At 33.5% G+C, this 17,227-nt stretch overlaps 4 protein-coding genes across 4 annotated transcripts; 2 read left to right on the top strand and 2 right to left on the bottom strand.

Moving 5' to 3' along the window:
- Positions 1 to 205: 205 nt before the first annotated feature.
- Positions 206 to 5,479, top strand: l(2)37Cb (DEAH-box helicase 16 lethal (2) 37Cb). The gene is made up of 4 exons (XM_088185347.1): positions 206 to 761; positions 861 to 997; positions 1,421 to 3,387; positions 5,191 to 5,479. The coding sequence occupies exons 1-4, from the start codon at positions 409 to 411 to the stop codon at positions 5,413 to 5,415; spliced, it is 2,682 nt and encodes an 893-aa protein (XP_088041473.1). The 5' UTR covers positions 206 to 408; the 3' UTR covers positions 5,416 to 5,479.
- A 60-nt stretch (positions 5,480 to 5,539) lies between these two features.
- On the top strand, positions 5,540 to 10,074 carry Tektin-A (Tektin A). Its single transcript, XM_088185350.1, has 7 exons — positions 5,540 to 5,761; positions 5,820 to 5,940; positions 6,091 to 6,317; positions 6,400 to 6,694; positions 6,770 to 6,992; positions 7,063 to 7,223; positions 7,815 to 10,074. The coding sequence occupies exons 1-7, from the start codon at positions 5,638 to 5,640 to the stop codon at positions 8,029 to 8,031; spliced, it is 1,368 nt and encodes a 455-aa protein (XP_088041476.1). The 5' UTR covers positions 5,540 to 5,637; the 3' UTR covers positions 8,032 to 10,074.
- On the bottom strand, positions 8,046 to 10,074 carry Cog6 (conserved oligomeric Golgi complex subunit 6). The gene has a single exon (XM_088185349.1). The coding sequence runs from the start codon at positions 9,995 to 9,997 to the stop codon at positions 8,111 to 8,113; it is 1,887 nt and encodes a 628-aa protein (XP_088041475.1). The 5' UTR covers positions 9,998 to 10,074; the 3' UTR covers positions 8,046 to 8,110.
- Positions 10,075 to 11,176: 1,102 nt separating this feature from the next.
- Positions 11,177 to 14,555, bottom strand: LOC148234889 (E3 ubiquitin-protein ligase mib1-like). The gene is made up of 6 exons (XM_088185935.1): positions 14,336 to 14,555; positions 14,032 to 14,266; positions 13,653 to 13,963; positions 13,362 to 13,581; positions 12,337 to 12,551; positions 11,177 to 12,267 (listed from the first exon to the last, which is right to left on the bottom strand). Exons 1-6 carry the CDS (start codon positions 14,549 to 14,551, stop codon positions 12,127 to 12,129), a joined length of 1,338 nt encoding a protein of 445 aa, XP_088042061.1. The 5' UTR covers positions 14,552 to 14,555; the 3' UTR covers positions 11,177 to 12,126.
- Positions 14,556 to 17,227: the final 2,672 nt, after the last annotated feature.

Raw genomic sequence — 17,227 nt, 5'->3', positions numbered from 1 at the left:
AGATAATTAAATGAAAAATTATCGTATTTAATAACAATAGTGTCATTAAAAAATAAAAATATATTTACTTATATTTTAATTATATAATAAGTAAAATTCAGTTTGTGAACAATTATTTATTTTACAATATAATATACAATATTATTTTTTAACTAGTAAATTGTATTTAAAAAAATAAGAAATAAAATAAATTAATTTTATTTCTATAGTCACAAAACTTGAATTTATGGCCAAAACTAGATTTGACGTTTATTGTTTTGGTTGCTTTATATACCGTTTTATAAATGAATAAGATAATTTATTTAAATTAATAGGTTATAAGCAAATTTATACTTTATTCATCTTAAAAATATAATATAAAGCTTATATTAACTAATAAGAGCGTTTAATTGTAAACATAACCTCAAAATGGGAAAGCCTAAGGAGAAACGACGCAAACGCTATGCTAGTTCGTCTTCGTCGTCGAGCGATGACAGCGTAGAAAAATTAAGAAGGAAGGATCTTCAAGAAAGGGACGAATTCTCTAAACGGTTGAAGGAGAAAGATGACACTAAAACGAGAAAAATCATCGAGGCTTCAGATAAGCGTTCGTTTGAGGAAGCGGCCAAACGATTAAAGATTGAAGCTGAATCTCGTGATAAAATGCTTCCTGTATTGCGAGTACAGTCTAGGAGAAAATATTTAGAGAAGCGAAAAGATGATAAAGTTGCCGAGCTGGAAGCCGATATAATTGATGATGAATATCTTTTCGATGAACAAATGTGAGTATTATGTTATTTATGTTAAATATTAACTTGAGACTTGAAAAAGTTGTGAATTTATTTAATTCAATAAGATTTTAATGTATTTGCAATGTTTAGATTGACTGAACGAGAGAAGAAAAACCGTGAACATAAAAAAGAACTATTGCGAATCGCAAAGGAACATGAAAAGGCTAGGGAATTGGAAAACATTCAGCGGTATCATATGCCACGCGATATGAAAAAGGGCGAAAAAGGTATTTTTAAATATTATAACTAAATTTGTAGATGAGTTCTGGTGTTTCTAGTGCTTCTGTAATTACCTGTTATGGGGTCAAATTAATTCTAAAAACATGTTTTATTTATTTATATACAATTATAAATGTTATTTTTTAAAGTAAATTCGTTGCCGAGAGTTATTCATGGGGTGTTCACTGTCGGATGTCTTGTTACATAAACACGTTTTAAAAATTAAACAGGTTAGGTGTAAACGAGCAGCAGTGGTGAGCGTTGATTAGAACAGTGAACACCCCATGAATAACTATGCAAGGATTTTACTTTAAAATATGTCATTTATAATTGTATATAATGAATAAATAAATTAATAACTATTTTTTGGAATAAATTTGACCCACGATAACAGAAAAGTACCTATAATTTTATATATTTTTTTGTTTTAGGTGATTACGTTGAAGTTGACGAGATTGAAAAACTTCCGCATTCCGAGCAGCGAAAATGGGAAAAGGAACAGATGGCATCTGCCGTATATAAATTTGGTTCTAAAGATCCATCGTCGAAGCAAGATTACGAACTATTGTTGGACGATCAAATAGAGTTCATACAAGCTCTACGTTTAGACGGAAATAGAGAAGAAAAGAAGGATGAGAAAGTCTCCGATTATGAAAAGAAAAAGATGGACATTGAAGAAACCAAGCGTTCTTTACCTATATATCCATTCAGAGGCGACTTGATATCCGCTATTAAAGAGCATCAGATATTGATTATTGAAGGCGAAACCGGTTCCGGTAAAACCACCCAAATTCCGCAGTATTTACACGAAGCAGGATTCACATCCGATGGAAAAATGATCGGTTGTACTCAACCGAGACGAGTAGCAGCTATGTCGGTGGCTTCTAGAGTTGCTCAAGAGATGAACGTTAAATTAGGCAACGAAGTCGGTTATAGTATCAGATTTGAAGATTGCACATCGGAGCGAACTATTTTGAAATATATGACGGACGGTACACTTCATCGAGAGTTTTTATCCGAGCCCGATTTGGCATCTTATAGTGTGATGATCATTGACGAAGCTCACGAGAGAACTCTCCACACTGATATATTGTTCGGTTTAGTCAAAGATATTGCACGGTTTAGGCCGGATTTGAAACTGTTGATATCTTCGGCCACTTTAGATGCACAAAAGTTTTCAGAGTTCTTTGACGACGCTCCTATTTTTAGAATACCAGGACGGCGATTTCCTGTTGATATTTATTACACGAAAGCTCCAGAAGCGGATTACGTAGATGCTTGCGTTGTGTCGGTGCTTCAGATCCATGCCACTCAACCGTTAGGCGATATTTTAGTGTTTTTGACTGGTCAAGACGAAATCGAAACGTGTCATGAGATGTTGCAAGATAGAACGAAGCGTTTGGGGTCAAAAATAAGAGAATTGGTCATATTGCCTGTATACGCCAATCTTCCTAGTGATATGCAAGCGAAGATATTCGAACCAACGCCGGCTGGTGCTAGAAAAGTCGTCTTAGCTACAAACATAGCTGAAACTTCTCTGACTATCGATAACATCATTTATGTAATAGATCCTGGTTTCGCTAAGCAGAATAATTTTAATTCACGGACAGGAATGGAGAGCTTGATGGTCGTTCCGATCTCAAAGGCTTCAGCAAATCAACGAGCTGGACGTGCAGGAAGAGTCGCTCCTGGGAAATGCTTCAGACTATACACGGCTTGGGCATACAAGCACGAACTAGAAGAGAACACAATTCCTGAAATACAAAGGATAAATCTCGGTAACGCAGTACTCACTTTAAAAGCATTGGGCATTAACGATCTGATCAATTTTGATTTTCTCGATCCACCACCTCACGAGACTCTCGTCTTAGCTTTGGAACAATTATACGCATTAGGAGCTTTGAATCATCACGGAGAGTTGACCAAGTGCGGTCGAAGAATGGCCGAATTCCCTACTAATCCGATGATGGCTAAAATGTTACTAGCGAGCGAAAAATATAAATGCTCCGAAGAGATTGTCACCATAGCTGCCATGTTATCCGTGAACGGTGCTATATTTTATAGGCCGAAAGATAAAATTATTCACGCTGATACAGCTCGAAAGAATTTCAATCATATTGCCGGTGATCATCTCAGTTTGATGAATGTTTATAACCAATGGGTAGATTCAGATTTTTCAATTCAGTGGTGTTACGAGAATTTTATACAATATCGATCTTTGAAAAGAGCGAGAGACGTTCGCGAACAATTGGTCGGATTGATGGAAAGAGTGGAGATTGAAATGGTGTCCAGCATTGATGAGAACGCAAACATTCGGAAAGCTATAACGGCTGGTTATTTCTACCACATAGCTAGATTGTCAAAAGGAGGAAATTATAAAACTGCTAAGCACAATCAGGTAATAATAGATATATACATTTATTATAATATGATTTACACTTCAAGATTTATGTAACAAAGTTAAGATAGCTAGTTTGTATATATAATTATATGCTGGACTCGGTTACATCATTAGTTTATGAGGACAATTTAAATGAGCAATATTATAAAATTATTGTCGCATAAAACAAATTGTTTCTGCACTACTGTTGGACATATTAAGTGCGAGCGAGCGAGCGTTGGTCAGAACAGTGGACACCTCATGAATAAATATCTGCAATGAATCCTTTCCTGAAGAAAAAATCCGAAGATTTACCTTATATAAATGCACAAACAATTCGTTTTATTGAACAAAGTATTTATTTTAATGCACATATCTTTTACATTAATTCTCTATTAAATTGCACCAGATAGAAAAAATGGCAAAAAAATATTTCAGAATCACTCTTGTTTCGTCTTTTTTTCGACAATTTTAATATATGAATTTGCTTATCATAAAAACACGCGAAACGGCTCATCCGTCCCAATATATCGTTGACACCAAAAATGTGTTTCTACTATGAGTCAAAGGATTAACAGAAACTTTATGAAGTGCCGACCATTGTCAACTCTCGGATTATATACTTGAAAGCATCATAAAATTTTGAATGAAAGTTTTATAATCTTCTATTTATGAATCACTTAATTGTACATACAGAATTGTGAAACAATACTTTCGAACGGTTAAATAGAAATTTCTTGTTCCTTTCGATACACTGCTCTCACTTAATCTCTAAATGTGTTTTGCGAAATTGAAGAATAGCCGATAATTTTGCATCTTGAAAATTGTGTGAGATATATATTTCATGTGGAGAAATCAAATATTATATTGAAATTAAAATGACCGGGTACCCGTTAAAAATAACAGGGATTTTAGTTCTTTTAAAAACGAGCGGGTACCCGGGTCGAAAGTCATCATATTCGTAGCCTTGAAGATTTTCGATGGATAAGCCATATTGCTACAAAATTACTTGTCATTTTCGTTCCAGTCGTGTTTCAATATTTATGAATTTTATGAGACTTACACTTTTAAGTTGCAAACTTCAGATTCTTTTTCAATGTACACATATCGCACAACAATCGACATTTGTTATTTGTTTTTTATTACTTTTATCCGACGTACAGTCTTGTCTTATTGACAATTTTGTCATTTATAGTTTTGGCGATCAATGAGGTGATTTCTTGCTGGATATATTTTCTTAAGTAATGTGTTTTGTATGGACTTTTTATTGCCTGTTTTACGTTTTTCTCTATCACTGGATCATATTTTGAAAATATTTTAAGAAATTTATTATTATTTTTGGTAAATAATTTATCTGAAAATCCTCTAAATGCAATATTTTCTGATGCCATGGTTAAAATAATTGAAATGATTCTTTTGAGTAACTCTTTCCAGTGTTCTATTTCACTTAAGCACAATTTATTTGATAAAATTTAATCAATTATCTACAATTTTTTGATAAAATGTTAATTCAATCTGTCGCACCCAATGAATAATTTGAAACTTTAATGATGGAATGTGATACATAAATGTATAACGGAGAATTACCTAAAATTATAACATATTTAAAAACTATTTTAGGCGTTTGTGAGTGTCAAACACTGCACACGCTACGAACCGGTCCTTGTTATACTAATGTATGAGCTGTAATGTGGATAGTTTCAATTTACGCAATTTTCACTTTATATTTTTAAGAACTTAGAACACCGTAGTTGGCATGTGCACAGCTCGATTCAATATTTTATAATGCTTTATTAATTTTATTATCATTCTTTGTTTCAGACTGTGATGATCCATCCAAACAGCGCACTATTTGAAGAATTACCTCGTTGGGTATTGTATCATGAACTTGTGTTCACGACCAAAGAATTCATGAGACAAGTGACTGAGATTGAAAGCAAGTGGCTGCTGGAAGTGGCCCCACATTATTATAAAGCCAAGGAGTTGGAAGATTCGACGAATAAAAAGATGCCTAAGGGCGTCGGTAGAGCGACGCTTGCGGAATGAAAAATACTACTTTTTATAATAAAAATTTATTTAATGTAACAATAAATCTGATTTTTATTTTGTATTATTGTCGCTATTATTTTAGCTTTACACTTAATTCAAATTAAATCCCCGAGTTGTTATTTGAATATGGAACATCTCCATGGTAGCAATAGATATTGATTTAAAACAAATCAAACATTCCTGGGTTTCTTCACTTCGTCATAACAAAATTTGATCAAAATGGCACAAAATCAGCGTGATTATGTTCCTGGAGAAATCGTACCTTTTCCTACTCGCCCGTGGCCTCCAGTGAACTTACCTCCATGTTATCTTCCACAACCTACTTCTTACGATATCGGCGAAGGTAAGAACTAGATTTCTTCATATACATAATACATTATAATCCATAAACTATTCCAAAGATCCTGCAAAAAGAATGCTGCCGATCATCAATAAATATTCCAGCTCAAAGTATTCCACTGAAGAATGGCAACATCACAATGCTATCGTATTGGAGGGTGAACCGATAAGAAGATCTGATGAGTGAGTGAAAACAGTAATTACATATCATCTAAATATTGTTGTATTACATAATAAATATATATGTATGTTGAGAAAAATATTAATTTCTCCTAAAGCAGAATAAAAATGTATTAGATTCTTTAATAATGACATCAAATATTTATAATTCAGATTTGAGATAAGAGCTAAGAACTGCCTGACTCACGTTTATGGATTGGCCGATAACAAGTTCAACTGCAGTACTGATTTGCTGAAGAATAGAGCTCACGAGATATACCAATGGAAATGTGAAACCGAGTATTGCGTCAAACCCATGACTGATGAGATAGTAGCACTGGAAGAACTGCGACAGAGATTGAAAGCTTCTATAGCTATCCTTGATCAACCTGAAGCAATTGGTGAATAGATTATGTTTTATATCTATTACAATTATAAAGATACAACAATTCTTATGTAATACATGGAATTATATTATTTCAGCTAAAGAGTGCTTGCAATTGAGATTGAACAGATTAGACACAGATTTGGTACACGATACATCTGAAGACGAACTCAATAAAGAACTTCAGTTGATATCCGATATAAGAAACTTATATATGGACACTTTGGCTGATATCGAAGCACAAATGAGGAGTAACAAAGCAGCCAAAGCTAGAGTCGAATTTGATTGGAGTGATAAAGTGGTCTCGTACGATACAGATTCTGTGAATATATCGTTGAACAGGCAGTCTAGTACGACACTGATGAAGCCAGGTGCAGTGAGCGTGCCGGAAGAGTATATAAATACATTAATTGAACGCATATATGTGAAAGTCATTAGAAATTGGTAATAATATTTTTTTATGAATAGGCAATCTACGCCCAATTCTTGGCAGCAGTTTACGAGGCACAATTTGGAAGAGGCGGAGTCTTGCAGGCGTGACTCTATCAACTTGCGTAAATATGTCGAAGCTCTGATACTGAACGCTTCTAGGGATTTACGCACAAAAGCCGGAAGAGTCGATCAAGCTTTAGCGGCTAAGGCGGCGTGTACTGACGATCTGAGAATAAGATTGGAGGACGAATTGAGAGAAGTATTGAATGATGTTATTATTGTTAATTATTATGTAGTACTTTAATAATGATGATATACATATTTTTTAGGTATTGCAGAGATTAACGATGGTAGAGAAGATGTCGGAGGAGCTCAAAGATGCTCATAGAAAAATGGAGATATGCACTAAGCTCACTCAAACACGCTTAGACAATAGAAACTCGATTGGAAGACCGAACGTTGAGAATTGCAGAGATGCTCCTCAATCAGGGTACATTTTTTCATTATGCTAAAATATCACTATTAAAAAAACTAAAATCGTATGGCATTGTTTTTCGGACATTTTAGAATATTATTATTAGACATTTTTTTGTACAAATGTTTTTAAAGTTGTTTTTCTAAATTACACTGCTTAGCAATTTTATTCTGTATTATGTATATTTTACTAACGATTTTTTCTACAGAAGATTATTAAAAATATTTTTTAATGACATTAAGATGCTATAAATTTACATACATATACATATTGAGGACAATTTAAATGAGCAATGAATAAAATAATTGTTCTATAAAATGAATTATTTGTGCACTGCTGTTGGACAAATTAGGTACGAGCAAGCGAGCATTTGTCAGAACAGTGAATACCCCATGAATAACTCTCTGCAACGATTCCTTTTCTGAAGAAATTCGTTAATTAAAAAGTTGATGGCTTAAAAAAAATATGTTTAGGTTCTAATTTTCGCAAATAATAATTCCCATTCCCAGTATGCAATGTGTTAATGTCCCAGCGGCTTTAAAATCAACTCAAATTATATGCAGTATTATTTTCTTAATGTGTATTAAACTATAAATTATTTTACAGGCTTTTAGATGAATCAAAAGCTTTGACGGAGTCGATGTACGCTCTCAATGACCAACTATACAACGCAAACAAGACCAGAGTGAAGCTATTGAAGAGTAGAAGCGAATTGGAAAAAGAAATATACGTTAAAAAGAATACTCTTTCGATCGATAGAGACCGCTGCAAAACTGTCCGTTCTCTATATCCATCGGCGTCTAAGTTATCAGGATTAGAATAAATAAAAGTCCTTAGAGCACTTTAATATATACATTTAATGATAAATTATAACATATAGTAAATAACAGAAGATCTTTTATTTATAACGATAATATTTCTGATACTTCTTCGGGCGTTCTTCTTACAAGCAGTTGTGGATTTTCATATCTATTAGCAGAATCGTGTACTGAGGAATATAATTTTTTATATATTGCGATTATGACTTGGAAGGAACGTTTTCGTACGTTCGTTCTTGTCGAGCTACTGATCAAGAGCGATATTTGCGGTAATAAGAATACATCTGGCATCGCGATAAAGCTGTCGAATTTATTCATAAAGGATCTTAACATTGGAGCTTCCATTCCTGGAACGGATGAAAGTGGACCTTTATCTTGTTCTAGCAAGATAGTATAAATAGAGCCTAAATTCAAGTTGGCCACTAAAGAACTCGCTTGTTCTGACGTTAGCGTATCCATTTGAGCGTCCGATTGCGCTTGCAGTCGTTCGTTATAATCGTTATTAAATTGACACAGCGATACAGTGCATTGGATCTGATACATGCAGTTTAATAAATAAGCAGCCATGTCGGTCGAAGATAGATGGCATGCTGTTTCATTTATGGCTCTCAATAACGGATCTATGATTAGAGATACAGCTTTGATTAAATCGGATCGTTCTCTCTGTTCCGAAACAGGTGTGATCGATAGCAGTTCTCTCAAGAATTTCAATAGCTCGGTTACGGTCATCGAAGGCGTTAAATCCGACGGAGGCGCTTTGACACCGTGGACTAAATCACCCTTGACTTTATTCTCAATCGCCGATAAGAAAACAGATTCACTCTGTCGTTGCAATTCGTTCAACGTTGAATATAAATATCCGCCTTTGATGTCTTCGTTCAATACCTTAGTATAAAATTTGAGAAGATTCGTTAACATGCATAGTAATAGTGGATCTTTATCTAGCGTTAGAATCAATTCGATTCTGACTTTCAACGGATGGCATAGTCCTTCAGTTATAATATTTGCGTGAATCGGATATGCGTCTTCTTTAGAATTGTACTCGTCACAAAATTTAAATAAAGAAGTCAAACCCTCTTTTTCAATCGGTAGAGATTGATGCACCCATGCTAGCATATCTCCGATATATCTTTTAGGATCATGAGCATAATACTCGATAGGTTTTCCTGCACCGGTGCCATCTTTGGTTAACGCGTCGATGAAGAATCTGACTAAATTAGATTTTCTAGCAGAGCAATATTCGTCGACTACGTATTTAAATAGAACCGGACGACTCTGCAATGTATTCATCGCTTTAGGGATCAAAGAATTGTGATCGGTTGCGTCAAAATTGCGACTTCCGTTCTGCGTCCATTTATATAGACGTTCTATAGCAGCTTCTCTGTGTAAGCCAATTTTTTCCATTATATCCAAGGCTGCCGTTTCACAGCCTGAATGTATCAGCGTCTTACAATCGTTGTGAAGTTTATCGATTCTTTCTAAAACTCCAAAGAACTCGTGAGTGATGGGCGAATCTCTGGATATACCGTGCAATATAGCATTTTCGGCTGGTGTCAATTGAAAATGCGATATGAAAGCGTTAGCCAATATGAGTTGCTTCTCAACTTTTTGCTTCTCATTTTGCAGCATCGCTATTTGGGATATCAAATGACTAGCTTTCGTCTTAGAATCTTGTAGTCTAGAAGCCATATTGTTAACTGAATTGTTCAATTGTACGACATCATTATATACATAGTCCAAATGGTCTTTTAAGACTCTAAATGAATTCACAAAGCTCTCGTAAGTTTCTAGATTACGTTTTTCTAGTTGGTTTTTAAGGTTTCGTCTCACCAAAGAAGAATTTACAGTGCAAAATGTTGATAGCACTCGTAGAGCGTCCATTGTTTCCTTTTCGGTTTCGTGACGCATCTCCAAGATGTTTTTCACCTTAGCTTTGACATTTTCGGTTTTATTCTCGATTTCTACGCCCATCTCGACGGAAAATATAATCCGGCTGAACTACAGGAATGACAGATTGTGACGATGTCAAGTTTAAGTGCAGTGCTGCCAATGTAAAAATATTACTTTGTCCGATATTACCCCAATTACGTATATTTTAAATACATATTATTTTAGCTGTTCTTTTCGCCGAAAGGTGCTAACGTTAGTATTATTAATATGCGTATCACACTGAAAAGCGCACTTTTTCACGTGCGATTTCTCATATAAATTATACATAATGTATTATTTTTTGTGGGTATTCTGTTAGATGACGGACGATGGTCTTAATTTAGTTTGTATAAATCAATTAAATATAAAAATAACGTACATACCTTTCGTGCCGTATATATTTGTTTTAATTTAAAAAGGCATTAAGTAGTATTTTGATTTAAAATTAATTTGTTAAATATGCTGAGATAAACACATACATGTAAATATTTATTGTTTTTTCTTTTAATTTGTTTATATCAATAAACACAAAGCCTTCAATTAAATGTGTAGTATTTTTATTTTGTCGTGTACAATTTATTTTTAGAATATATGTATATTATTAAGGAAATAATAGAATTTGTAGGGGGGCTATTTATATGTATTTATTCTGGTTTAATATGGCCAAAACTTGGCGGCACTCTGGTAGCACTGGCGTAACACACATTTTCTTGGTGACCTGGCGGTTTTGTATGCCGATAAGTGTCTCGCACACCGTCCGCTCACTCTTGTAAATAAATATGTAATTATAAACCATCAATAAAAATATTACTGCAGCGGCTTAATCTGTGTCTAATTGCCACCCGTCACTTCCCCGTCAAAGAGTGTATAAACAAATAGTGTAAGAATATTTTTTAATTTATTCAATTGCTTTTCTTTTACTTTGTGCCCTGTTAATTACTTATAAATACAAATACTTTCATGGGACATGCAAACTATAATAATGTATTTGGAAAGCTTGTCTATATTTGCTTCTCCATGAGACTCAGCTTTCTCCTTTCTAAATCTTTTAACAAAAAACACTGATGGAGTCGAATAATATAAACACTGGAATAGGCGATTATTGCAATACATTTATTCTGCATTACTAGTAGTACTTTCAATTGGCTATTTGTACTATTAGACCAGTGGCAAGGAATTATAAATACAAGGACAATATTAAATAAATAAAATATACCTGAATATTTAGAAAGTAATTTATTTTATTAATGTTTCAAAATACAAAGTTAGTACAAAAATTGAATTACAAACATACTTAAAAATAAAAATAATGAATGAAAACTTATAAAAATATAAACTAGTTTACCTGGATAATTAAAAGTACAAAAGATTTCCTTTCATTGGGTAAAAATATGATAGTTAAACAAAACAACTTTTTTATTAAATTTCTTTAAAAAAAATGTCCTAAATTTTGATTAAGCTTTATTTTTCGAACAGCACTTTTTAAGCTCTAGTGTTAGTATTTATAGGAAAAACCTTGGTTCAGCTTGATTTTTGAACCTTCTCCAGGTCGCCTCAGATTAGGGTTGCCAGAATATCTCTTTTAAATATAGCATGCCATTTTGTCCTCAAATCTTGTTCTTATTTTGTATTAAAATATCCATTTTCTTTGAAGACCTATCCCCCTTTATTTAGTATCAATATTTAATTGTTTTAAAAAAGTTTTCTTTTCATACTTTTTAACTTCTGGCAATCCTAAGTCTGATACAAATTATTTTAATTGAGATTATTATTTTATTATTTGCTAAAAAGTTATATATATATATATAATGATGTAAATATTCGGCATATTTTAGTTATACAAAATAAGATATAATTAAAATGTATATAAGGATTAACATTTTATGTATTTGAATAATAATGAAATCTTACTACATTGAACCAATTTAAAAATGGCAAAGGTAAATTTCAAATGCATTCTAAATTCCAATATATGTATTTAATTTTAATGAGAGGAAGTATAATATTTTTACTACTTGAAAATACACATAATGAAAGCATACGTATGTAAAAAACTTAAAATTAAAAAAAACATTTAAAGAAATTCATGTAAAAAATGATTATGAATAATGAAATTGTAAATATAAAAAAAATATACTGGAAATAAAATAAAACATAAGCTAATCAGCAGTTCAATAGAGTAATATGCGCTTCTCGATTTGTTTCCTGCAAATCGGGCAGACAGTCATTCTGTCGCCGCACATCTGACACATTCCATGACCACACAAAAATATCATGTTCTTCAAGCGGTCAAGACACACTGGGCACATTGTCTAAAAAAAAACGAGTAGTTAGTAACGGGTATGAAGAAAATCTTTATAGTTTGTATATAAGAGACTCACCTGATCCTTGATGTCTTGAAGTTGCTGCTGAAGTTTCTGAACGTCGCTAGTGGTCGTAGTTGGATTTGGCACAGACACATTTGTATCTCTAGATCCATTGTTCATCATCGGCTGGCCTCCAGCTTGTCCTTGAAGAATCGCATTGTTTTGAGGAGCCGGCTGTCCTTTATTGACTTGGACTTGAGTGAGATTGCTCGGAGGAGCTTCAGTGTTCACTGAAATTATATTTAAAATGTACATACATATATAAAAGAAACATATGACAGGAATTCAATTGTGTCAGGTGTGTTATGACATCATATGACTATATGTTACTCTTAAATATTCAAGAGAAAACAAAAAGAATTAAAACTTTTATGAATAATATAATAATAATGATTCCCAAAAAGCATATTCTACAGGAAACTATAAATATTTTAACCAGTACGATAGACCAGTGGTATAAGTCGGTGACTTGGATTCGAATCCCACATATACCCTAGTGTTTTTCAATTTATATTATTAGTGATTATTTTATAATTATAATACCGATCGACAATCACAGATCAGGTTTTCTTGATCTCATGTCATGTCATGTTGCAAAGGATCGCCGATGTCATGTTGCAATAGAAGATTTAATAATTAATTTAAAACGAACAAAATTCTCTCACAACTTATCAATATATTTGAGTCTGTTGAATCGAAAAGTTTGATTTTTGTTGGAGCTAGCAATGTAAAACGGTAGAATGAGCTCTAAAGACGGTGAGAGCAGTGGTCACTGCAGTAATTAAAGAAAATTAACTGTTGTGAAAAACTAGTGATGTAGCCTTGTGACTATTCAGAAGACTTCTAATTAGGTAGGAATCAGTTTCAGAAACATAAGATTCTGCATGACCACTTAGGAGTAAATAAAGTGCTGCGATGGTTGGGATTATATCTGAAAGTTCATACAAGCGCAAGGCAACAATTTTTGGAATCCTAGATGTTACTTTTCTACTTCAAATATGAATTGAGAGTATTAAGAACTTCTTTTTAAATACACTTACCATTCAGATTACAGTTGTAATTATTATCAGATGCGGATGAAGTGGAAGCAATGGCCAAAGCGTTAGGCATTGGATTTACAATAATCGGTTGTACTATTGGAGTACGACAGGAGACGCACTTCCGCATGAGAGGGGCGCAGGCAATGCAGGCGCAGACGTCTCCACAAGGTTTGAAAACAACTGTAGCTGGTGCGTCTGAGCACACTAGACATTCACCAACCTGAAACATTAAGTACAATGTTTATTATAGTTGTATGTGATGTGGATTTTCATTTTATTTCAGTAAATAACCTTGATTCTGTTGGTGACGGCTTCACGGCAGATGAGGCACTTTTTGACTCGTGGAGCGCAACCATTGCAGCAAGTGATATGACCACACGGTTGGAACAGAATGTCTCTCTTGACATCTGAGCACACGAGACATTCGTCCAATTGAGCTGAATTGGACGGATTAGACATGGCGTCTAATGCTGAGTCCCCGTCATTAGATGTACCACAAGCTGCAGCATCTTCAACGCTGATTGATCCAGGACCTCCCTTTTGATACGTCGTAAGAGTCTTGCATAGATTTGGATCAGGGCATAGATCCAACGGAGTTTGACCTATAAATTGATACAGATAAATAATTCAATGTTCATTATAATCATATATAGAATTCACTATCACTAACCTTTCTTGTTCTTAATTGTAAGATCAGCACCGTGCGATGCTAGATAACATGCAATACCAGCCGAAGATCTCTTATCGGCGGCTTGAGCTCCCAAGCCCATCAATAAACGCCCCACGTCTTGGACGTCTTGCAATTGTCTCAGTTGCGATAGAGTGTGATGTCTCAGAGCCTCATGAAGAGGGGTGTCTCCGTCTTTGTCGCAAATGTTTAGATTGGCACCTTCGCTCACGAGCAGCTGAAAGTTTACATTAGTATCATTATAAGATTAGATTTGATGTTACACATTAATAAATGGAAAACATACTCTAACGATGGACGTGTGCTGTCTTTCGACAGCTAAATGCAAAGCAGTTTGCAGATTGACGTTCTGCAAATCCATAATAGCCCCGCCGACTCTTACGAGTAGTTCGGCGACTTCTGCATGATTGTTGAGGGCAGCTAAATGCAATGCTGTGTAGCCGTCGTCTTTCTTCTCGTCGACAATCCAAGCTCTTGATACCTTGCTCAGCATAATTTTCATTGCGCTGAAATGAGAATTTTTATTTGTTAATATTTATTTATGAATTAATAAAATATTCCTCAATGTTCTCACAAAAATATTATTGGTTTAAGTGACTCTTTAAAGAATCGAATTAGTTTATATACATAGACATTTATCAATACTGAGAATAAGCAAATTGAGCATTTTCTTAAGATTTTAACAATCATTAGAATTGGCGATTACTTAGAATCTTCTATCAGGTTTAGAGCAATATCTAAAGGATATGGGATGAGAAAAGAGTTCCCAAGAAAATCCATTGAATTGTTTTTTGCGCTCTCCTTTTGGTTAAAATTCGGTTTAGATATGCTTCCTTCAATCGATGCTCACTTATTGTAAGTCGTAATATTGTTATAAAAAGTTTTAATATGATCGCTAGATAATCGAGCGTTTCTATTGCGACTGCGAAGGTACGATTTTAGTGGTTTTGACGTGGATTTTTGACTTCTGAGAAAAAATAATTGTTTTTTTCAGCTCCACCACGAATCATCTTGATAGGTTAAAGAATCATGGTGGAGCAGAAAAATTGACCTCCTCTCATTTCCCCGACCGTAGTTAAGCCAGAATACCCTTTCAATTCCGACTTACTAAGTGTTCTAAAGACTTTTGCTTAACAAGTTGGTGCTTAGATAGATAATATGGATTCCTAGTATGATGAAGTATCTCAAATTATCACAATGGATACAAAGACAATTCGAAAGAACGATTATGGATATTTATTGTAAATATACTTTATTCACCGAGTTCCTGTATAAATATTTATGAAATCATATCAGGCATTACAAATTACCCTTATTTATTTTCCCATTTTAATTTTTGTCTTAGTTTATGTGCTATGTTCATTCAAATCTCACAGACACACTGTTAAATTCACCAAGTAATCTAACTCTGAAATGGAATATATGCAGAGATCCTTCGCATTTTATAATTTTACGGTTGGAAATTTGTATGTTCATTTGGATACTATTTTATTTGTTGGTTTTATGTATTGTTTTACTATTTAAGCTGTTTGACCCATGCACATATATTTAATAAATAAATAAATAAATAAGTTATAAGTTATAGGCATCGTTTAAAAGTGTCTAATGTTCCAAATCGGAATCCCAAGGTGACCCTTGTGCCAAAACACCTCTGCAAATTTTAGAAATAAACATTTCCGTCTCGTAAGTTAGTTGAGTGGTATCTTTTTCATTTGCCATAATGGCACTTCTATTAAAATTGGAAAAGATCTCTAAGTTCTAAAATATGCACATAAAAAGAAGACACATGTCAAGCGGTGAGTCATCATCGCTTATGAGTAGACGATGACGATATCTCACTACTTTGTCTGATTCTAGTGATTGAAGAATATACGCTCAATCAATAAAAACGTTTTTAAATGATTTCCAAACAATGGATGAATATACATTTATATCAAATTCTTTCTATTGTAAAGTAGAAAAATATAGTTATTTGTTGATATCGTCGGTTAGAAAAATACTGTTACAATACAAAATTATTAGATTTTCAAAGAAGCACTGGTAAACATTTTAAGCTATTGTTGTGTGTTGAAGGTTTTGAGGGGGTCTGAAGTCTTCGATTTTAAAACTTAGCGACTTTTTTGTAGAATGTGGGGGTAAACGATTGACAACCACTGTTTTCAAATATCATAATATAATTATCTTGAAACGAGCAGAAAATATATTTTCTCATATACAATTTATCTTTCAAACCATACGTGAATAAGTCTCGCGGAAACAAGGGATATACAAATAAATATTGTATTGTGTATAATTAAATAAATGTAAATTGAACCGAGAATCCCACACCAAAAATGGAAATAAAAATATATTTTTAATTATTTTACTATAAAATTTAGGATCAAAAAGTTTTCACTTTGCCAAAATTGTGAGAGCACTATAAAATTTGGAATTAAAATCTGTTTGGGTACTAATATTGTGAAAAAGGGGCGAAATTTCATAACAATATTGACAAAAGTCAACTATTATAAATAAGGGTACAGATTTATTGTAGAAAAAATACGCAACACAAAATTTTCTCAAGCGCGAGCTACACTCAATTTATACCCAGACGACTATCAAGACCCAGACGACTATCAAGACTCGGTTGGTCGACGAGAAAATAATCTTCTCATCGACAGACCTCGAGAGTCAGCTGATTGGAAGTTTTACAACACTGCAACGTGGACAGCTGACATATGTATTGGTATCTCAACACCATGCACAGATAAGGACACTATTATATATATTTCCCTGTATTTTAATCTATGTTATTAAATGTAGTATTCATTGTTTAAAATGTAAGTAAATGATTATTTTAGTGTTAGGTTTATCAATACTTAACTATACTTTGATGAGGATGTAGCGTATTGAGAATTTATTCAAGCAAATGTGAATATTGTGTTTGTTTGTGTATAATTAGTTTGGAAACTAAATATGGTTTCAACCAAGCGATATTCTTGAGATCAAAATGCGAAACAGGGAAGTCGATTCATAAATGTATTGAACACATGGCGTGGTTTGATGTAATGTATTTTTGAAACGTCGATAAATTGATTTTTATTGCATTGCTTGTAATGTAAAATACATGTTTAAAAGTACACTTGCAACATAAATGTTGGTGTTTCTATGTTTGTAAAGCATATTTTTGAATTTAAAA

The sequence above is a fragment of the Plectrocnemia conspersa genome, unplaced genomic scaffold, assembly GCF_051122295.1.
Source record: "Plectrocnemia conspersa isolate PC_06_02 unplaced genomic scaffold, ASM5112229v1 ptg000005l, whole genome shotgun sequence".
In the NCBI taxonomy this organism is placed as follows: Eukaryota; Metazoa; Arthropoda; class Insecta; order Trichoptera; family Polycentropodidae; genus Plectrocnemia; species Plectrocnemia conspersa.
The sequence above is the reverse complement of the archived record's forward strand: the minus strand, read 5'-3'. Positions and strand labels throughout refer to the sequence as shown.